General features: G+C 35.4%; 1 protein-coding gene across 1 annotated transcript in view; it reads right to left on the bottom strand.

Moving 5' to 3' along the window:
* Positions 1 to 21,748, bottom strand: part of LOC142326257 (beta-1,3-glucan-binding protein-like) — a 32,550-nt gene extending 10,802 nt beyond the window's left edge. The window contains exons 1-7 of the mRNA XM_075368576.1: positions 21,495 to 21,748; positions 18,713 to 18,940; positions 17,237 to 17,496; positions 16,449 to 16,588; positions 13,941 to 14,101; positions 11,764 to 11,994; positions 173 to 282 (exon numbers count right to left, since the gene is read on the bottom strand). Coding sequence (XP_075224691.1) covers positions 173 to 282; positions 11,764 to 11,994; positions 13,941 to 14,101; positions 16,449 to 16,588; positions 17,237 to 17,496; positions 18,713 to 18,940; positions 21,495 to 21,624 — 1,260 coding nt within the window. The 5' untranslated portion in view covers positions 21,625 to 21,748. The remainder of the gene's footprint in view (positions 1 to 172; positions 283 to 11,763; positions 11,995 to 13,940; positions 14,102 to 16,448; positions 16,589 to 17,236; positions 17,497 to 18,712; positions 18,941 to 21,494) is intronic.
* Positions 21,749 to 23,698: the final 1,950 nt, after the last annotated feature.

Below are 23,698 nucleotides of genomic sequence, written 5' to 3'. Positions count from 1 at the left end.
CTCATATAACCACTCTCATGGTAAACTTTCTGTAGAAAGTGAGGAGTGAAACAGTCTCTTGTTGTCTTCTTCACTCAACTGAATATACTATGATCACAGGCTGTGACATATGATGTTGAATATAGTATAGCTTTATGATACCATACCTGCTAGATATACATCGAGTACTTACTTCATGATTAAAAGGAGCATTTTTGTCAGGAGAATCTGATATGAATGGAGGATCAGTTCTACTATTCCAGCGTTTAATTTCCTTGTTATCAACATAAAAAATGAACTGATCTGAAAACAAACATATCACAAACTTAATGAAATTAAAAAAAAAATTATTTACAACTCATAGCATTTTAGACAAAAGATGAAATAGGTTTTGAATTAAACCATTTATAAATTGGATGCACAAAGGTTTTTTCTTTTATTTTAAGAGTAATTTTGAAAAGTAAAAAATATTAGAAAAATTAAAACTTTGTGAAGAAACAATAATCATTTATGAAACAAGTTAAGTATTGTTTGTTAACTAGTAGTATTTGCATGCTAATTATAAAATGCTTTTAACAATACTTATGCAAAAAATTGTAAGTAAAGCAATTTTCTTTTGGTAATATTTTTATATATTTATTTTGGTTTTTAATAAAAATATAAGCTATATTTACAATATATTTAAGCATAATATATTTATCTTTTTCCTAATATCTTTGTTTTGAATCCATTAAAAGAAGACTATAATTATTTCCAGTGGTTGTAAGGGACAGTAATAAGTAAAGTACAGTAGAGATATATATCTTTACATTTTCCCTGCATTTACACACACACACACACATATGTATATATATATATATATATATATCTGTGTGTGATACACACACCCACATATATATATATATATGGGTGTGTGTATGTATATGTATTTATCCACCTAAATTATCAGAAGGGTAACCCAGAGTTCAGTCCCCGGCCAGTGTGCCAAAAATAGGAATTATAAGTCATCTCCTTGACTGCTAACAAAGTTATTGATGAAAATTTATTGTTAAAATAAGAGTAGTGTTAGTGATCTGATGAATTGTAATTTTGGGTGCCTCAGAAAGTCACCTAGGCCTGATTTTATTTCTTATTTATGTTAATGAAATTTAAAACAATCTATCCCATAATTAGCTTTTATGTATGCTGATGATATTGTACTTTTAGATGCACACAAAAACCTTCATGCAGCAGAATCTTTATTGCAGGATGATTTTAATAAATTTTTAATATCGTCTCTCACAGTAATCAACTCGTTATAAACAAAAAAAAAACACTATGCTTGTACATTTCAGATCTGCTCATATGAAATCTGATTCCTTGCCGATATTAATTGCGCAGCACAATTGTAATTGTCTGTTCAGATTCAATATCAATAATAATGGGCCATGTACTTATAATAGATTGACAGTAACCAATGAGGTTAAGTACCTGGATGTGATAGTTGACAATAAATTGAAATGGAATTGTCTGTTAAAAAAACTTTCGTGTAAAATTAAAACATGTTTGAATACATTTTATTATCTAAAAAATGAACTCCCTCGTAAAACTCTTTTACTGTCGTATAAAGCCCTAATGGAATTTTAAGTAAGATTATTTTATTTATTTTAAGTAAGGTCGGGGTTTGCCAGCTGACTTGCATTTGGGTTTCAATTAACCACACATCTCAGGAGTGGTCGACCTGAGACTGTACAAGACTACACTTCATTTACATTCATACATATCATCCTCTGAAGTATTATCTGACAGGTGACAGATAATACCATACCATTTCCTGTTTAACCAGAGGCTAAACATTATTACTAAACTTCAAAAGAGAGCGCTTAAAGTTGCTTCAGGCTTTCTATCAATCAACACAATTTTAATTTTTTAATTTTTTACACATTGACCCCTGTAGGTTAGCATTATTTCTCACTTTGTAAATTATTTTTACAAAATAATAAATACTTAGTAAAATGCAATATCCCTTTATTTACACAAAAGAGAATGTACACGTTACCAAATTATTTTAATTTATATGGTCAGAAGACTATAAAAACCCAAATTCCAACCATTTTTATATATTGCCTTCATATATTTTAGAAATAGATTAAAAAAATCTTTGAAAAGTAATTCTTTAATTACTTATTAGTTGAAATCTCTTAATATTTTTTTCCTTTATTATTATTTTTTTTTAAAGTATTAATTATTATTAGTTTTTTGTATATTGTAATGTGTATTCTGTATTATCCATGAAAAGATTAAATTGAGATGTATGCATGTATTAAAATTACCTTTACGTAAATTTAAAAAAAAATTAATTTAGGCTTAATAAAATTTTTTTACTGAAATTTATTTAATTTTATAGATTAATCTCATATTTACTTATTTTTCATTAACATTTGTTTTACTTTCTGATGCCACCTTAATTAAGTATTTTGATAACATTTTAAATATAACTTAAGGATATAAATATATTTTTCATAATCTTTTTTTGTTATACTGTGTGAATAACTTGTTTACAAATTATGTTGATACGGAAGCAGAGATAAGATTTATGTCAGCAGGACACTATATTCTACAATTTTATGAACATATATAAATAAAAATAATTATTATAAATATATATATATATATATAATCCAACTTGATCCGCCTAAGTACAGAAATTATTTCTTTTTTTTAAAAATCACAAGAAAAAAAATCAAATCAAATCACAAGGTTCAAAAAATAATTGTCTGAGTTTAATATGTAGTTTGATAGAAACCTTTAAAAAAAACAAAAATTTACAACTGAAGATGTGGGTTGCCATGAAAGCCCTATTGTAAAGATTATGAAAAAATAAGGTAAATGTCATATTTTTTACTTTTTTATTTCTGTATGTAGGTGGATCAACGGATTATATATACAATATTAGTACAGAGGGATATGGGCCTTGAAAAGATTGACTAGAAAAATTTTATATATATATATATATATATATATAATTTTTAATTATCAATTTAATTATTATATAATATATCATTTTTAATTTTATATATATATATATATATATATATATATGTATCGCCCTAAATCTTTCCGGAGTTCACCTGGTTCTCAGCAGGCTGACCTCCCAACCAACCTGACCTCCGGCCTTTCACCAGGAGGTCTTGGGTTCGAATCCCGGTCAGGCATGACATTTTTCACACACGCTACAAAACATTCATCTCATCCTCTGCGGAATAAATTGTTTGAATACGGACCCGGAGGTAAAACAAAAAAAAAAAAAAAAAAAGCTGACCTCCACCTAGGGCCAATCATCACTACATTGCTGTTCTCCATTTCCCTTGACTTTATGGGGAGCCGCTCTTCAGGCTTGGCTCACCGCTCCTTTCCATGCACTCCTTGTGCGGTTCCAGTCGCAGCCTTTCCTGCACAACTCATGACAGAGGTTTCAGCCAGACTTTTTGTGCAATCCACTTCACAAGGGCACAGCACCAGCCCTGTGGAAACCTCTGAGACCTCCTTTGCGGAGGACCAGGGCTTCTGCAGAGACCTGCCAATTGACCTTCTCATCAGCTGGAAGGGGTCAACGGCCACCAAGTCCTCCAAGCAGAACTGATACAGAAGATAGTAGACTTTTCAAAAGAAATTTCTGTAAAGTCTAGGCATGAGCCTACAACTAGTAGTAGTAAAGTGAAGCAAAATGAAGCCAAAACCATGAAAAAGCCTGAACCAACAATGAAAAATAGAGCCTTCGAAGGCATAAAGACCTTTAAATGAAAAGGTGGATTTCAGATGTCCCACAAGCTTTAGCAGGAAGTGTTTCAAGTCTCAACTCTGATGCACCACTGACCGCACAATCGGAGCCGATATCATCTGACACCAGCAGCAAGAGATCCTCTGTGATCTATTGTGGATGATCAGAAGAATCTATCTCCAAGGCTTTGACACTCTGAGGAGTTTGATATAGAGGTCTTCAGAAAGATGAAAAAAAGAAGAAAGAAAGGATGGCCTAAAGGTAAATGTAGGCGATAGATCTTAAGAAGTTAGTTCATATGTGCCTTGATTTAATATTGCAATTTATTTTTCAACTTTTTGTCAACATTTCGGTAGAAATGGTTGAGTGTTGTAAGTGTTTTTAATGTGATTTTTTTAAAGTGTTTCTTTAGTATTAGTGGCAAGTGCCAAGGGCCCTTTACACCTTTGTCATCTTGTGTTTCTTTGGAGTTTTAATATACTTCGACAAGTTTATTTCTGAATGATTTGTTATGTTAAAACTAGTCTTCTGGCTATGTCGCTAGCATTTTGTCTGGGAGGGAAATAAATTTTTTTTCTCTTTTCTTTTTCGATTAAAGGGGCTAATAACCACAGTAGCCGATAACCATATAACTTCAACAAAAAAAAATAATAATAAGGAAATTGATATATTAGAAAAACATTATATTAACATATATAAAAATAAATAAACATTAATGAATATATTGACAATAAATTGAAAATTAGTTGATAATTACAAAAATAAATTGAACATAGTTTTAATTTTAAAGTGTATTCTAATACTCACTCTGCTTTCATTTATGATACCAAATAAAGTTCACTGACCATTGATTAATGATTCCACTGATGCTGTTTTTATGTCAGAGGCAATCAGCCATACATCAGTCTCTTTTTATGTGTAATAAAATATAAAAATACTTTATTATTGTTTTTCAGTTAATGTCTGCATTATAATGCATGCAGGTTAGAAGAATCAGAAGAAAATCAACACCCTTTTTTGGGAAGAATGACACAAATATTTTACTGAATTAAATAAAATCACTCCTACCTTTTTTCTTCAAAATTGAGGAATGATTTCAACTTTGTTGTCAGCAGATATTCCAGCCTTCATCCTTCCTTCGCCACTCCTTAATCGCCATTTTTCACTCCGGAATGTAATGATGGACCCATGTCTCATCAAATGTGACGATATGCCTCAAAAAATCATCCCCCTTCTTGCCGAAATCGATTCAGAGGTCTTTTATAGATCTTCAACCTTACCTGTTTTTGATTCTCCGTCAACAACCTCGGAAACCATCGAGCACTAATTTTTCTACAATCAAGATGATCGGTGATAATGAATTGAGCACTCCCATAGCTGATGCCCAATTCTGACACGATTTCTTCAACAGTGAACCGGCTATCACCTTCGATAAGCACTCGAACGGCATGGATGTTTCAGCTGCGAGAATTGATCTTGGGCGTTGATCATGACTTTGGTTTTCTACACTTTCTCGCCCGCCCTTAAATTGTCTGACCCACGTATACACTCGGTTGTAGGACAGTGTAGCGTCCCTAAAACTGTACCTTTGTGGCGCGAATGGTAGCGTCCCTTTCATCCGGGATCCCAAGTTCGAATCCCGGTCAGACATGGCATTTTCACAGGCTAAAAAAATTGTCATTCATCTCATCCTCTTAAGCAATACCTAACGGTGGTCCCAGAGATTAAAAAAAAGAAAGAAAAAGTATACCTTTAAACGATTTAAAATGTCTGTGGGTTTAACGCCTTCATTTGTTAATAACTTTATGAATTAAATCAAACATGTGCAACAGACGACGGAACTTCTTGCTTGCTCATGGTTGTACTGACGAAGAACAGAGCGGAGAATCTAACCAAGTTGGTTCCCTCTATCTAACACATTGAACAATGACTTCCCACTCCGCCATCTAACTCGAAATTGTTTACTGCGTAGAATACCAAAATTACCGGTTAAATTTTATTCACCCTCTTAATTAATTAAATAATATATTCTAATGTATTTTAACAGTTGTTTTATTCAAAAATTTAAGCACTGTTCAGGCAGCACTGCTGTCTGTCACCATGTGATATTAAATATTAGTTTTTTCCTTATTTTCACCATAATTTGTTTGTATTTTGTTAAACATGTGTTTTTATTCATTAATTATTAGTGCGTAACAAGCAACCATACGATAAGGCCTAGTCGCCAAGCTTGTTGGATTCAATCTTATTATATTATCGTAAGATGTGTTAAATTATGGCAGGCAGTATGTTGAGACACAACTCCGTAAGATTAACTCGGTTACTGACGATCAATAGACTCCGTATGATTCACTCGGCTCCTAGGAATCACGCGGTTCCTGACGATTCACTCGGCTCCGTACCGCACACAGCTCCTGGCGGTACACTCGGCTCCATCTACACTATATAAGCCGGCTCAGCACTACAATACTGGTAGAGTGATTTTATTTTGCAGCAAGTGTACATTAAGAAGTGTTTAATTAAGTTTAATTTTAATTTTTAAATTTTATTCTTTATTTTTCCTCAATGGAAGGAAAAGTAAGGCCTGCCCCACCCCGTTCTCCCACCCCGGAACTGTCCGTCGGTGGAGAGGAAAGCGGGTCTGGCGCTAGGAAGCGCCAGAAACGCCGGGACTCCGCGCCTCCTATGGAGACGGAGCCCGTAGCGGGCTGCAGCAAGGCTGCAGCAGCCGCCAACCCGCAGGCTGATGATGGAGCCCCATCACAGCCTGCTACCGTCAGGCGGGAGAAAATCCCGCCAATAATGCTGGACTGCCCGAAGGAGTGGCAAGCATTAGCGCGCGACATTAAGTCGCGGATCGGGGGGCGCCTGGTGGCTAAAAGCACCGGGCTCTCGATAAGGCTGCAGCTGGGCAGCGAGGCGGATTACCGGGCGGTGCAGAGTTTTCTGCACTCGAAGGGAATCGCCTTTCACTCCTTTCAGCTCCCGAAGGACAGGGAGCTGAAGGTGGTTATACGGGGAATCCCTTATGGGGCTACCCCGGAGGAAGTAAGGGAGGAACTGACCTTCCTTGGCTATGAGGTGGTTTCGGTTAAGAAGCTCCTCACAAGGGACGGTCGGGAAACCCCGACCTGCCTAGTGGCCCTTAAGAGGACCCCTTCGGCCCGGACCATTTATGACCTTGGCAGTATTTTTTACTGCAAGGTCGCAGTGACTGCGTTTGTGTCACGAGGGGGGCCACCCCAGTGCCACAGATGCCAGAAATTTGGACACTCGTCCAATTACTGCCAGAGGGCCCAGCAATGTGTCAAGTGTGGTGGGGACCACGACACTGCCACATGCGTTAAGCCGCGTGAGGAACCAGCCTCATGCGTTAACTGCAAGGGGCCTCATCCGGCTAATTACCGGGGTTGCCCCTATTATAAGGAGCAAGTCAATAAGGTCAAGGGCATTAAAAAGCCCGCGACTGTTGACGGCCGCAGCTGGGCCCGTGTTGCCGGTGGGGGAAAATCAGCCCCCAAACCGGAGGTGCCGGCACCTGTGGCCAAGGCGGTAGTGAAAAAAGGGGAGGTACCCTCCCCAACACCCGCCAAGCCAAAACCGGCGGCGACCACCAAGAAGGTGGTGAAACAAAAGGCGGCGACAAAGCCGGCCCCGGCGAAGAAGGCCAAGCCTTCCTCGACGGGAAAGGCAAAGCCTGCTCCGGCTGGGAAGGCCAAGCAGGCTGTTAAAAACACCGCGGCCCCTGTGGCCCCGCGCCCCACCAAAAGGGCGGCCGCGCCAAAAGGCACCTCCAGCGGCAATCCGAAACCGGCTACCCCGTTGGAGACCACTGGCATGGAGTTCCTGTCGCAGATGACAGTGAAGGATATCCTGCCACACATCATGATGGTTTTGCCACGCCTGCTCCAGGCAAAATCTCTCAAGGACTGTATTCAGTCCTTAATAGAGTGCCTCATGGCTGTACTGTCCAGGTATGGTTAGGCCCACCCTCAGACTCTTGCAGTGGAACGCCAACTCAGTAGTAGGCCGGACGGAGGAACTATGCCGTCTGGCCGAAGATCTACTGATAGACGTGATACTGTTGTCTGAGACGTGCTTGAACCCAAACAAGCAACTGACCCTTCGGAACTATTTTACATATAGGACGGATAGGCCAGTTCGACCCGGATCTCGCACCTCTCGTGGAACTGCGGTTTTAGTCCACAGACGCCACATGCATACGCGCGTTGTTCTTCATACAAACGTGATGGAGCAAACGTGTGTGCATGTGGAGCATCTGGGCACGGTGTATCGGCTGGTTTCGGCTTATAGCAAGCCGAACGACGCGGTAACCGGCGCAGATCTGGATGCCGTGCTGGAAAATTGGGATGGGCCCATGATACTCATGGGCGACCTCAATGCCAAACACGTGTCATGGAACAGCATTCTGACAAATCCGAATGGCAGATTGCTGTACGAAAGGGCGAGAGCCCGCCGCTTGGTCGTCGTAGGCCCTGAGGTGCCCACGTTCGTGCATCGCTCAGGCAGATCTAGGCCTGACGTGCTGGATATCGCAGTCATGAAGGGGGGTACCCTCCCATTCATGATTGAAACGATAGAAGACCTCAGCTCGGACCATTCCCCTGTCCTGTTGGAACTAGGTCAGGCAGGGGGTGGCCGAGATCCCCCGCCTATACCCCGAAGGTCAGTCAACTGGAAAAGGTTCTACGAGACCCTCCAGCGGGAGTACAGGCCGGTAAATCCTGAGCTCCTGAACACCCCGGAGGAAATCGACGACACTGTCGGGCGCGTCACGTCGTCAATGACCGAGGCCCTGGCAGGCAGCTCATCGGCCAAAACTCGAGCAGTTGTTCTAAACGACCTCCCTCCTCATATCTCCGAAGCCATAACGGAGAAACGACGACTGAGGAGGAGATATCGAATCACCCTGTCCCCCGCTGATAAGCGGGCCTTTTATAATCAAACGGACAGGGTAAAACAACTGCTGACAAGCCATCGAGAGGATTCGTGGAACGAATACCTCGCCTCGGTCTCTGACGATATCTCCTCGGTGTTCAGGTTGAACAGGAGACTGCGAGAAGGGAAGAAGCCTCGCCATCCGGTTGTGGGGCAGCGAGGTTTTCTTGCATACTCGGAGGCGGAGAGGGCCGAGGTATTCGCCGATACCTTGGAGGAGCAGTTCACTCCAAACCCCCCTCCCTCCCCGAACGACGAGCACACAACCGAGGTGGAATCCTTTCTTGTAGATTATTTCTCACAGGTGGAGGACGCCCCTCTAGAGATTGACCAAGTCACTGAAGCGGATGTTTCCGCAGCCATTAAGGCCACAAGCCCCGACAAGGCCCCGGGTGTCGACGGGATCAGCGCCCGTGCATTCCGGAACATACCGGCCTCCGTGATTACAGCAATTTCGGTGATATTCACGTCCATTTTGTACGTTGGATATTTCCCGAATTGTTGGAAAACGGCCAAAGTCGTATGTTTACCCAAATAGGGGAAAAGTTTACTTTTCCCACGGAATTATAGGCCAATCTCCCTGTTACCGGTATTGTCTAAGTTGTTCGAGAGGATTTTTCTCGAAAAACTGAGGCGATACATGGAGGGAGAAGTGCGGCCCGAGCAATTTGGGTTCAGGGAGGGTCACTCAACCACCCTCCAACTGGTAAAAATAATAGACGACCTTGTCGGAGGCCTGAACAGGAAACGGGTGACTGCAGCCGTTTTTCTGGATGTGGCCAAGGCCTTTGACAAAGTTTGGCATAGCGGGCTGCTTTATAAGCTAGCGCGATCGGCGATCCCCTACCGCTATGTCAGACTGATGCGGTCATATCTGCTAGACCGACATTTTGTCGTGCGCGTAGGGGAAACGATTTCCTCCAACAGAGAAATAGCCGCTGGGGTTCCCCAAGGAGCAGTACTTTCCCCGTTCTTGTACACTTTGTACGTGAACGATATGCCGCTGTCGGAAGGGGTCAAAACGGCCCTTTACGCAGACGACACGGCATATTTCTACGAATCCGCAAATGTGGATTACGCGGTCCGGAGGCTCCAAAGGCAGCTGGACTTAGTGGAACCGTGGCTCGACATGTGGAGAATCAGGGTCAACGGTGAAAAATCGGTGGCCGTGATGTTCACATGCAAGACACGAAAACCGACCAGAGAGCTGGAAATCTCAGGGGAGAAAATCCCTTTTGAGAAAACAGTTAAGTACCTGGGGGTGGTGTTGGACAGGCGGCTTACCTTCGGCGAACATGTAAATTATGCGACCCGGAGGGCTAAGGCCGCCAGAGCCTCACTATACCCAGTGCTGAACAGTGCCAGCCCATACCCACTGGCAACTAAGCTTCTCATTTTTCGGCTGTACGTACTGCCGATTCTAACATATGCTTACCCGGCATGGGGGGCAATGTTGAGCTCCTCGCTCCAAAAGAAGATCGAGGCCGTCCAAAACATCGCGTTGCAGACGATCTTTGGAGCTCCGTGGTTCGTCAGGAACGCCACTCTCCGATCTGATGCGAGATTTCAATCCGTGTCCGAGGTGGGGGTGGCGCAGGCGCGCAGACTGTTCGGGAGAGCGGCTGTGTCCGAACACAGTCATCTTCGGGACATCTGCAGAGAGGACCCAACTCCGACAGTTGTAAGGAAGCGGCCTCACGCCGTACTGGACGAACCACCGTGATGGTGCGGTGCGGTAGCCGAAAATCGACAAACCAGGCTTAGGGGCCTCCATATCGCATGAGCCATAAACGGAATAGTGCGTCAGACGCGTTTCCGGGGTCGCGAGTGAATAGTTTTTTTCGCGAGTTATATAGTTTGAAGACTTCAAATACGGTAAGTTGCGCACAAAACAAAAACGCGGTCTAAAAAAAAAAATTTTTTTTTTTTCTCGCGTGTGTTTTGTTCTGTTTCTCTTGTTTCAGAAACGGGAGAAACGTGGATGTGGAACGACGCGTCGTGCCGTCTCATCCTGCCAGTCGAAAGGAAAGTAAAAATTAAAAATTTTTTTTTTTTTTTTTTCTCTCGTGTGTGTGTTCTGCTTCTTTTGTTGCAGATGCCAACAGCCACCACAAAAACAAATGGTTTCTTCACTGCGGCCACGCGGTCCCCCCAACCCCTTCTCAGACACACGCGTGTCTGAAGGTTAATAATTACGTGGAGAGAATAATTACTGTTTACTTCTTTCCAGAAAATCGCCGCCCCAAAACCGCGATCGCGAATAGGTATCACCATCTGTAAGTTAAACTTACAGTAAGATAAAATAACCCAGCAATTGCGACTCCTCCGGAAAAGGGGACACATTGCTCCCTCCTTATAGCTAGTGCCCCGTTGTGGCGTATTCCTGCTAGCCTATTAAAGAGTTAGCACCGAAAGGACTTCAGTGGACGGTCTGAAGGGGAATTACGTCGGGAGGACAGGCTTTATAAGCCTAGCCTTCCGCGGTCGGCCCATGAAATGGGTTCGATAACGCTGGTTTAACAACGGATTGGAATGCAATTAAATCCGTCTTAAATTCACTAAAATAATAATAGACAAAACTTGAAAAATTAGATCCGAGATTAAAAAATAACCCTTTTAAAAACAAGCCCGATTAGAAAGATCCAGCAGCAAGGGACTCTGTCCAGGTTCTGCGATAAAGTAGGGAGTAATAGACTCCTGCCAACTTTGCATTCCATTCCATTCCAATACTGGTAGTCCAGTTTCAGTCTCGATCGATCATTTGAAGATTCATATTGTTCAGTCAACATGTACATACATTAAATAATATATATTTTCAACAATGTAATACAAATTAAATTAAATCATTAACATGTAAATATACAAGTGTTATTCGAACCAGTATTTGTTTTATTTACAGTCCCACTTAACATAAACGAAACACATACTTTAAAAAATATAAATATAAAAAAATCATTAGAAACAGGCTAAAAAGTTTTTTTTCAGATTAAAATAAAATTACAAATATCTTAGTACAACTAAAATTAATTAAAACTTTTGCCAGATCCAAAGTTAATTTTGCTTACCAGGGCTCCAAACCATCTTGAATATATGGAATTGATCAGACCAATAACCAGAATTTTTATTTTCTTCAAAATAATTCTTCAAACTACCAACTTCCAGCCCGCAAAACAGACGTTTGTTGCCTATTTCTTTACTGTTAAATGTCAGTTGATCATTACCAATAGAAGATGCAATTATTATTTTTGCTGATTTGTCTTTATTAAAATGTAATGATTTTGATAAAAGCCAAATTTCTGAAAATTAAATTAATTTGTAAGTAATTTTGAATAACTACAATAATAAACATGTACTTTACATTAAATATTAAGTTTCTTAGTTTTTAATATTATTTAAAAATATGGTAAATAATTTTTGTTATTCAATTGTAGCATTCAATTTCAAGTGTGCTACAAATATATTTTAATGGGGAAAATAAGATTGATAGATGAAGAAATGCCAAACCCTTGCCAGGGCAGGAATCATATTTAAAACAAGTCGCTATAACAACCCAACTGGCTTGCCAAAATTTTACAAAATACAGAGATGATCAAAAATTATTCAACACTGAATAATATTGTCAAAAAAAATGATTTATCCTACATTACCAAACAAGAAAATAAAAAGGATGAGCCGCTTTCTTATAATAAATGGTAGAAGTGGTCTCCAACTGCTGCTACATAGGTCCCAATGTGTTTCTTTATATCGGTTGCTACCCTCCAAATTTCCAGTCCGCCCTATGTTACAATTTGCTTTAAATCTGCTTAAATCAATCAATTATTTGTGGACTTTTTGTAAATATTTTTCAGATGGAAAGAAATAACATAAGAGAACTTAAACCTGGAAATCTAGGTATTCATAATCCACGAAAAACATTTGCTTATAAACAACTCCCACATTAATATATTACCGTTTTTTCTGTGTAAAACAACAATGTCATTCATCAGGCTTTACAAGGCAACACCACTGCATTATAACCAACTAATAATGTACATCCTGATTCCTGTAGGGGAAGACACCACCTCCTCTGTTCCAGCCCTTATTAGTTTTACCATAGGTCATCTCAAAACCTCAGATTTTGACATATTCCAGTACGTCGGCCAGGATGCCACAAGTGACATGCCCATTGGTGTACTACTATTTAATGAACTCAAAACAAAACCCATCTTACCAAGTCTTAAGTAGACTGAAAAGACGTAACTAATCAAAGGAACTGAACTATATACCAGTAGAAGGTAAAAATGAGTTCAACACACAACAAGAAACATAAAAATACTACACGCAATAATAACATAGAAACATTGAAACAAAACAAAGGACAAAAATATAATTAATAAAACAAAAACAGAATACAAGAGAAATCCATGAAGGGCTCTAGATCCCCTCAGCAATCCTTTCCTTTGCCAATACACTATAAACCTCTCCACTATTGCCCATTCAGCCTGTCTCCTCCAGTTTACACAGAGGTCCAACGCTGACCCGGTAAGATCAAGCTGACAGATGGTCTCCATGCACATTAACTCATTCTTTGAGCACTCATAAAGAACATGGTAGGTATCATCCAATTGTCCACACTGAGGACAAATCCCAGCTTCTACCAGGTCAAATTTCTGCAGTCTGTCCCTAAAAGCACCATGGCCAGAAAGAAATTGTGTCACATATTTACTAGGGTGTACCCAAGAGACGTCCCGCAAACCAACATTTGTAAAGAGATCGTGCGTACAACACCCACCCTCTGTCTCATGCCATCCGGCCTACCTCACGGCATTGCAATGTTGTTCAATTTCTCAAACTTTATCCTATTTTTCATTTAAAAAAGCAGGTTGTATTCACTCATGCCGTTAGTCTTTCTAGAAATACAACTCTAATAGTAGAATTATTGGTGCTCTGTGGCCAATGAAATACCAAATACTGGCTTTTAGTCAGGTCAACAACTCTCTTTCATTCTGCTAAACCTAATTATTTACTCTTCTGAAGTGTAAGTAGCTCACTGGACATCATTTCTTGTAATTTCTTCCTCCAATCTCAGTCTCAGTTTTCCTGCACATTTGATTTCCTGGTTTACCCAACTACTCTAATATTTGTAACGACACATGCAAATAAACCAAATGACAAATCTTAGAAAAAAACCTGTAATGTAAACTCATAATTCTTAGAAGTATAAAATATTTAAAATTAAAATATTGTAATGTTTTGATTTTACCTGGAACAACCCAGTCACCATGAGGTAATTTCGCTTTAACCTCAACAACTCCGTAGAGAAACGAAAAACTATTTTGTGTTGATAGCCTTCCTGACACCACAGGTGGAAGAATATTTTTACCAACTGTACGTTTCATAAAACATGGAGTACTAGATGTACAGCTAATAGGAAAAAAATAAACTGTTTAAATATGATCCAATCTTAAATATGAACAATCTCTGGTTATTTTATTTGTGAATAATGTAATAACACCCTTATTTAATATTATTTTAGAAATTTTACTTTTCAAAAAGTAAAGTCACTTACAATAGTGTCTTTTGAATTATGATATGATATAAATATAAACTCCACTTGAAGCAAGTCCCTTACCTTAGGTAAGATTAGAGTTACAAAATATTCTAACTCTGTCACAAAATATTTACTTTAGACATTAAAATATTATTACCATAATACAGACTACTGTAATTTAGAATGTATTGTTATGTAGATACATCTTGAAAGACTTCAAAGACCAATGTTAAAACCTGGCATTTGAAATACTTGGATTTCTTTTGGATGTTGAAAGTCCTACTATACTATACTATCATATAATACTACTATACTCTACTATACTATACTATATACTATCATATAATTACTGATTACTTTTGTAAAATAAATAAAAATATTAAATTTTTTTTATGAACACAAAGTATTTATTTCTAGGTATTTAGAGTTTATCATTTAGCAGATTATTTACATTTATATCAATCATATTTATTGATATGAACATAGTGATGATAATAACTTAAGCAAAGACTAAACATAAATAATTACAACCATCCATTAATACTGACTAATAACATTTTCTTAAATCATGTGCCCAATGATGTTTATATTAACTACTTATCATTGTTCATCTTTTTCATATTCTAACTGTGTATTCCACATAACATATGTGGTAGTAACTGAGATAAATGTATTTTATTTCATTATAGTCTTACAGCATAGTATTATTTAATATCTCTTTTCACAACAGGCTTTAAACCTCAATATTCTGTTCATGGTCAAGAAATGAACACCCATAAGTAGTTTTCCAAAATGTAACAAATATTATCAGTCTATTGAAAAATAAGAAGGAACTTATAAAGTTGTAGAACATAATAACTTAAAAAAAGGGAAAAATATGAAAACATTGTTTCTTTACAGGCTATGATAAAAAGGCAAAATAAAAAATTAGGGATTTGTATCGACTGTTTCTTAAACTGAGAAGTAAATTCTTTTAATAAGAATATAAGCAATAAATAAAAACTGTAATTTAAACTGTAAGCGTAGATCACCTTTAAATAAGAAAATTAAGTTTCAGAAAAAGAAATTTACGTGTAAATCAAGAAATAATGAAGACTAAACTAACTGCAGTTGAATGAAGGAAGGATGTAACTCTACAGGCAAGTGTAATACCAATAACATAGGAAGATAAATTACCAACACAACTTCATTCGGTGTCAATTCTACTGGCACCCAATGGAAGCTTATTGGATGATGAGCAAGAATAGATTAATATGATATTAATAACTCTGACTGAATTAAAAACCAAGGCTTAGAACCTTTGAGTCAGATCTATCAGAGATAACTAGCTCCTGTTACAGTATAAAAGAAAAGAAAAAGGTTACAGTGTATGTTAAAAAATATGTAATTAGATTGAAATATGTGTATTTAATAAAAACTTTATCACAAACATATGTTTATATTATGGTTGTGTTTAAATATGCGTAGTGCACCAGATGTTACAGGAAATTGATATAATAAAATACTTATTAAAAATAAAATTTCACTAACAGCATTAAAAAATATATTACTTTAACATGATGATGACTGAAAGTAACGAAACCCGTTCTTCCAAAGATGTTAATGATGTGCACTTTTGTCATGAAATTTCTGCTAGATTTATTTTGTTAATGATACCCATCTTAAAAATCTTTAAGATGGGTTATTATTCATAAACCCTTATATGAATAATATATTCAATCTATGTTATTCATTCAACATGTTAAAAATCACTAAATTTGACAAAATCAACATATAAATGAACAAATACAACATACGAGTAGATATAACATATTAAGTGGATTTCCTACACTTTTTTGACAGATATCACTAATAATTAACACATAAAAGTCTTGTCCAAGTTCTGTTAGTTTAATAGCAAGTTATTTATCGTTTTAGAACATTTAACTATAATTTGTATGAAAATCACCATCCTTATCAAATACCTGAAGACAAAAGGTATATCTTAAACCAAGCTGGAATTTAGCCTAAAATGCATTTATAAATGTAAAAATAAAAATCAAGATCATAAAATATGTGGTTTTAATTGTGATATTTATAAAGGCTGTCCAAAAAATATTTAATCATAGATCTGAAAAAGCCATATAATCCCAATCTTTTTAATAATAGATATGTTAATATTTACTTAAAATAAAATTATTATAAATCAGAACTACAAATAAACACTTTAAAATCACTGACCGAGATGATAAATCAAGAGGTCCACTCAGTGAAAAATCTTTACCGTGCTCATCATCCAGTAATGTTGGTTTTATTACTAAGCAATTTGATTTTATAAATGAATTAGTTAAATTGCTATCGAATACAACAAACTCATCTTCCTGAAATAGAAAACAGATATAAAAGTAAATATGAAGATGTTAATAACATAATAGTTTATACTGACAACTAATGAATTATCATATGAAAAATCTCTTTCATCTAGCTCTTTCTTAATCTTCCTCAGTTTTTTGTAGTAAAAAAATGTTACTTAGAATGTCACATACAATCAGTAGAAAATGTAAACTTATACCAAATTGCTTACTGTAAGAAAAACACTACTTGTTTAGATGCCTTTATACACTAATTTCATATTGCTTTATGCTATGCATATTTGGTAATAAGTAAACACTTTCATAACAGTGAATAAAATGTAATTAACAGGAACTAATAAAGCTTCAGCATCATGCATTCTGAATATATTTCCTGAAAAATAAATTATTACACTACTTTTTTTATATTTATTCTTAATGGTTTTATTATAATCAAAAGAACTTAAGTGATATTGTTTATATTTTGGAGTTTATGAATTCTATGTTTGTTATGTCACCATCATTTGTATTTATTATTTCAATAGCTTTTCACATGTATAATTGCTGTGTAATTTAATATTTGTTATGCTAACATTTAACGTGCGATATTATATAGTAAGATGCTGTATAGTTTATGTATGTACAAGTAACATATACACACATTATGTATATACTCACATAATCACCTCCAATTTGAACGATGTGACTCCAGTCTTTACTTATGCTTTGTGTAAACTGTGAATGAAATATAAGCGATCCTCTACACTGATTCTTTCCATTCATTATTGTCTCAGATTTCTCACACGCTTTAACTGGAGGGTCTATTGGTTTAGGAGCTTCTGGTGGAGTAGGAGTATCTGGTGGAGCAGGAGTACCTGGTGGAGTAGGAGTATCTGGTGGAATGTTAGTATCTACTTTAAATACAATGGTATCAGATCCTAAAAAAAAAAAAACAAACGAATCATATTTTTAATTTTACACGAGTAGAATTTATATAAGAAACAAATATTATTTTCTCTCAACTCACTAGTAATTGGGAGAGTAAAATCTACATCTGTAAAAATAATAATGCAAGTTGTTACTTGCATCATTTGTAATACAGCATTTCAAATAATTATATTTTATTATAGTTGGCGTAATTCAGAGGTTATACTAAAAATTTTAATTCAGGGTCTAAACTTTAACTCTGGGATCCAGATTAAACTGTACAAATGGATAAGACTTCTACCAAAAATTTTGTGTTTTGGTTGATAAAGTGATTTAGAATACTACTTAATAGTATAATAAATCTTTACCTAGCCAATATAATTTCGAACAGATACAAGAAAATTTGCTAACTGATAGCTATGGATAATGCTACCTAACCAGTAAGAATTCTTTGAGAATATTAATGAGAGATATTTTACAGACATATTAATAAAATATAATTATGTTTAAAACAAAAATGCAGTTTAGATCTTACATGTGTAGCTGAAAAGTCATATCTAGAATCTAGTGATAAATTTTTTCCTGTGTATATTTTCCAGAGATATTTAATTTGGTAACTCTTTATTACTATGAAAATGGACCTTTATAATCTTTATTTATCTTTAAAAATTGTTTTAAATAACCACTTAATATTACATAGAAATATGTTTCAAAAATATTTTTTCAATGATCAGTTCCCTCATCTGTAGTAATTCAAGCAGTAAATTCATTTGTAGTAGATTCATTCTTTTAATATCTATATAATATAGTAGTTGTATTACATTCACTCTAAATATAATTTATAAAAACTCAATTTGATGCAAATTTTTTTTATATATCTTTTAAGCATTATTCTTTACTAAATGGGTGACAGATGTTTTTTTTTAAGTTTAACCCCATTTTGTTATGATTAATCAATAAATCTTATATTAATAGAAATTCATGCATTTCAAAAACATTAATCTTCAAAGATTTAGGTACACTGTGCTATAAAAAAATGATAGGATTTTTGGACAATCTTTAAAAATGAGTACCTGTCGTATTTTTATTCAATAGTTATTACAACCAATAAAAGAAACAAAAAGCAAAGGTCACTCCCAGTCACACATTGAAATTAAATACCACCAGTAATAAACTGTTATCATTATGCCTCTCGTCAAATGTAAAGATACTTAAACTGATTCTTACCAACTGTATAACTCTGAAAAAGCCTCTCGTATCCTAATCCATCTTTGATTACATACAGCCAATAATAAAGGATATCACCATTTTTCAGTCTGATATCTCTATTTATATATGTCCAACGACCATTTTTTTTTCTTAGAACATCTTGAGCCATTTGTCCTGCTTCACGACCCATTTCAAAATCTTCATTGACATTACCATGAAAAGCAAATAATGTAATACCCTCATGATCTGCAAAAGGAAAAAATGCATATATTTTTTTAGATTTTACATGTGTTTTATATATAAATTTTATTTTAGTTATTTGTTACAAGATACATAAATAGATTGTGCATTACTTCATATTTATCAGTATATTCTATACATTAGTTTTAACTAACTGCGCCCCAAAACACAGGAAAAGAAATACATAGTTATATAGAAAATTTACTTAAAAAAAAAAAAAAACTAATAAATTCTATTATATTGAACAATGTGATGAAATGTGAATGTAATTTAGAATTATTCAAATAAATTATTTTCTTTGAAACTGCATATAAGTCATCTATACTTTTATGATGAAATACTGTAAACCTATTTACTGTAATTTAAAACTGGGACATTTATTGTTTAAAAACAAAACATCATACTTTGAACTTCATACTGCAACAACTGCGGTATGAAGTTCAAAGTGAAATAATACTGAGAAAAGATGCTGAGTAGCAATTGTTAGGTAAAGTATTTTTGGTGTAATAAGGTTTATATTTATTTCATTTTTTTATTTAATTTTATTGTGTTCTTTAAGTTAATGTTGTTTTGTAATAACATTGAAAAATGCCGTATAAATTTACGAACGAGAATATGTAAATAGAAAAACTTGTCTACGGGTTCTGCAATGGTAATGCTTATGAAGCTGTTGAGGAATATCGTATACGATTTCCTAATCGAACTATTCCCAAGAGACAGGTATTTACAGATACTCACAGAAAATTGAGAAAACGTGGGTCATTTGCGTTACATTATGAACGGGAACGCAACAGTCACGAACAGTTATTGCCTATGATACAGCGAAGTCATTCAACAAGTTGTACGAAGATTATCTGCGCGTGTACATATTCCGCATATTAGCATATGGAGAGCATTACGCCTTGAACATCTTTATCCATACCATCTTCACCGAGTACAATGTCTAGAAGAACGTCATTACAATCAGAGAACTAATTTCTGCCATTGGTTACTGCATAACAATGTATTAGAAACTTAAATAGTTTTTTGTGATGAAGTAACATTTACAGGTAATGGCGTAAACAGTTCAAGAAACAATCATATTTGGAATGACATCAATCCGCACTCCACCTCAGAATCAAACTACCAATGTCAGTTTTCGATAAATGTCTGTTGCGGTGTAGTAGGAAATATTCTGATCGGACCTTCGTCTTTAACCGTCGACTGTATGGGGAGGCCTATCTTAAATTTTCTTCAAAACGAACTTCCTGTACTTTCAGAGGATGTTCCACACTGGTAATGCGAAGAGTTATGTATTTCCAACATGACGGACCCCCAGCACATTTTGATCGCCGTGTAACTCAGCATTTTAATGGAACATCCTCAAATAAGTGGATTGGCCGAGGAGGACAAATAGCGTGGCCAGCCAGATTCCCTGATTTGAAGTCATTAGTGTATGCTCAAATATCCAACAATGAACGTGAAATTTTACAACTAATCATGGTTGCCTCCTAAGAAATAAAAAACAGCCCACGAATGTTGTAGAAAGCAGCGGCGTCCTTAAATCGTCGCGCTGAAATGTGTATTGCCAGTGGAGGTGGACATTTCGAGCAGCTAATGTAATACTCACTGTAAGTTTATCAAATTAAATAATTTAAATGAAAAATAATGTGGAATATTTAAATGAACGGTTTAAATTATTTTGAGAGAATTAGGCCTATAATTTGAATATTCATTTGCAGTATTCAACTTTCATAACTGTTTAGTTATGTTTGGTTTTCAATAAAAACGAATTTGAAAACATTGTGTTCAGTGTTCATAGATGTTGATTACATCACTTTTTTAAGAATTAAATTTCTATAAGTTTTGTTGAAAACGTTTATGCATTTATTACTTATTTAAGAAAGTTATTTTACGATAAACATTAAAAATTTGTTTTTTGGACCCCAAATTTTGTTTATAGTTTGAATATACATTAAGCATCACACACTTTTATTTCTGTAAAAAATGGAATAGATATTACATAAAGAAAGAGATTTTCTTTACATATGTTACTAATTAAAATCTTCTCTAAGATACAATGTTTGAACAATTTAAAGGTTTTTTTTTTGGTTTTTTGAAAGAGGATTTTATCATGCTTATCTGAATTCTCTGTAATCTGAACAACACTGATATAAAGGTTTTTTGGTTGAGCTTCCTTTACTTCGTACAAGGAAGTAAAAATTGTATCGTAACTATTCTACGACATAAAAAATATATTCGGAATATGTCATAGAAATTTATAATTAAGCAGATTAAAGTAACACCTTAACAAAATATTACTATAAACAACCTCAAATGCTTTTGTAACTATAAAAGATTGTAATTGTAGAACTGTTAAATTCAAGGTAGAAGGATAACGATTTAATATTATTATGATTTGTATTTTGGATTAAATATCGATTTAGACGGTCGGTTAAAACTATTTTTCTATAATTAGTCTCATATAATTAATTTTTCAATAAATGACTATTTTACAATTTTATTATAAAATTAAAACTGATACAGACAAAAAAAAGGTTGAGATATAAATCGAAATTACCTGGTATTGAGACTCGAAGGCCTTTAGGATCCAAAACTTCAATTAACGCCGGCGGGACTTTGTACGGCTCTTCTGCAGTGACAAAGCATATCATAAAAAATAAAATGAAATTTAGCATTAGTGGATGCATTTTCACAAGGAAATTAAACACCTTTTAACAGTGAAAGCAACACTACAACTGCACTAAGTGAGGAAAAGACAACGAAACCGGTTTTTCCCTTGACTTCAGTTAACAGCGCACCCAAATTGATTTTAATATACAATGGGCAGCTAATACGTTGACCTTCATTGACCCGTAATTATCTCGTAAACAAAAAGAAGATTGTGATATCCTACATTAATATATGTATACATCGCTTTTTATAAAGAAAAAAGATAATTATTATTAAACCACAATGTCTATAACCTTGAACAATACAGTCATAGTTATTACAACGTAAAATGATTATTAAATAAACCACAATAATTAAATAAACAGAATATTGTACATCTTCACAGAATATTTTTTATTGAGCTGAAAAGAAAACAAGTCATAAATTAGATAAAAATTGAGCAAGGTATTCGATATAATGCTACAAGGAACCTAAGCCCCATGCAAATACAACAATCCTCGAAATGACAAAATATTATTTAGCCAACCAAAGTTACTATTTCCACTTATTTGCTTATTATTATATATATTTATTATTTTTATGCATCAATATGACCTTTAACCACTTTTATTCTTTCCTGGATCTGTCGAGGCCAATTATTCTGGGAGAGTCTATTTTTTTTGAATGGCGTAGCAAACATTTAATCGTCCCTGACGGTATTTCTGCTCCAAAAATGAAGTCATATTGAAATCCTTTAAACCTAGGTTAAAGTAAAAATTTGATGGTTTTCTATATTTTTTTTTTGCAAAAGAAAAGGTAAAACAAGTACCAAATTTAATCTTCAATAGTTTTTGAGAACATTGCTGCAATACAAAAAAATACACCTCGAAAAAGTGAAAAACGCTTTTTTGAGTTTGCCGTAAATTAACTTGTCGACAAAAAGATTAAAATTTCAGCAAAAAAATTCATAGAAAATCTAATTTTGAGGAATCTGATGTAAAGTAAATAGAAAACAAATACAAACTGACAAGTTTGACTAATTCAAAACAAAACAAACAAAAATGTGGCAGAAAAACATAACATTTAACAGAAAAGTGTTATGCTAAAAATTGTTTCATCAAAATTAAATTTTTTTCTCAAAATATACAAAGCAGAATAAAACATTAAATTTTAAAATATCTCATTATGGTTTATTACCGAAATTCATACATATAATTATAGGTCTTAACATACATTCGAAGTAGTTGATTGATGTGACAACCATTGTTGAATTTACCAACAGCACAACGAATTCAACGGGCTTCTCCAACAATTTCATACGATCAGAATTATTCTTAATAATTACTGCAGCTTCTATGATATATTTTCTTATTTGTTCTTGTGTGACAATGCGTATGGAATATATCAACGACTTCATCCAACCTTCAAAGGAAATAAGCAGTCTGACAGTAACATCAGCAGACCGTGACGACCTTTCTATTGGCCTGTTTTGACAAATTCATCGGTTAGAGAGCGTCAAAGTTATCTTAACGTAAACACAACGATCCAGAGGTCCCGGGTTCGAATCCCGATCAGGGGTGGCATTTTCACACACGCTACAACGGTGGCCCCGGAGGTAAAAAAAAAGCACAACGATGCGAAGTAGAACAATTTGTATGTTTGTAGAGGAGAAAGGCGACCTTCGGTAGTATTCCTGTCTAGTGCTTCGCTTGATTGTAATAAAATAGTATTGCCTTTTGGTAAAACAGAATTAATCAATACTCCTTTCACAGTGTAGAATACAGTATTTTCAATACTACTTCCGCAGTTGGTGTATTTTCAGTTATAATTATGGTGTGTAATGCCTCAACCAAGATCTAATTGTAGATTGGGACGGTGAGTAGCTATTAGAAACCAGACTAAATATATTATAATGAATATCTAAATAAAAATTTCAGAAGAAAATCCCGATTATGTTACGTTCAAAACGATATGTAGTGTTCAAAAACAAGCTTGCGTTGCCGATTTATGTGGCCTATTACTTCACATGATGTGAAAAACTGTAACTGAAAAAATAAACTTCGTGAAAATGAAAGTTTCACTACACCAGGATAATCTCGAAAAAGAATAAAG

Source organism: Lycorma delicatula, chromosome 6 (genome assembly GCF_047948215.1).
Source record: "Lycorma delicatula isolate Av1 chromosome 6, ASM4794821v1, whole genome shotgun sequence".
NCBI lineage: Eukaryota > Metazoa > Arthropoda > Insecta > Hemiptera > Fulgoridae > Lycorma > Lycorma delicatula.
Note: the sequence above shows the minus strand (reverse complement) of the source record. Positions and strands in the feature narration are given on the sequence as shown.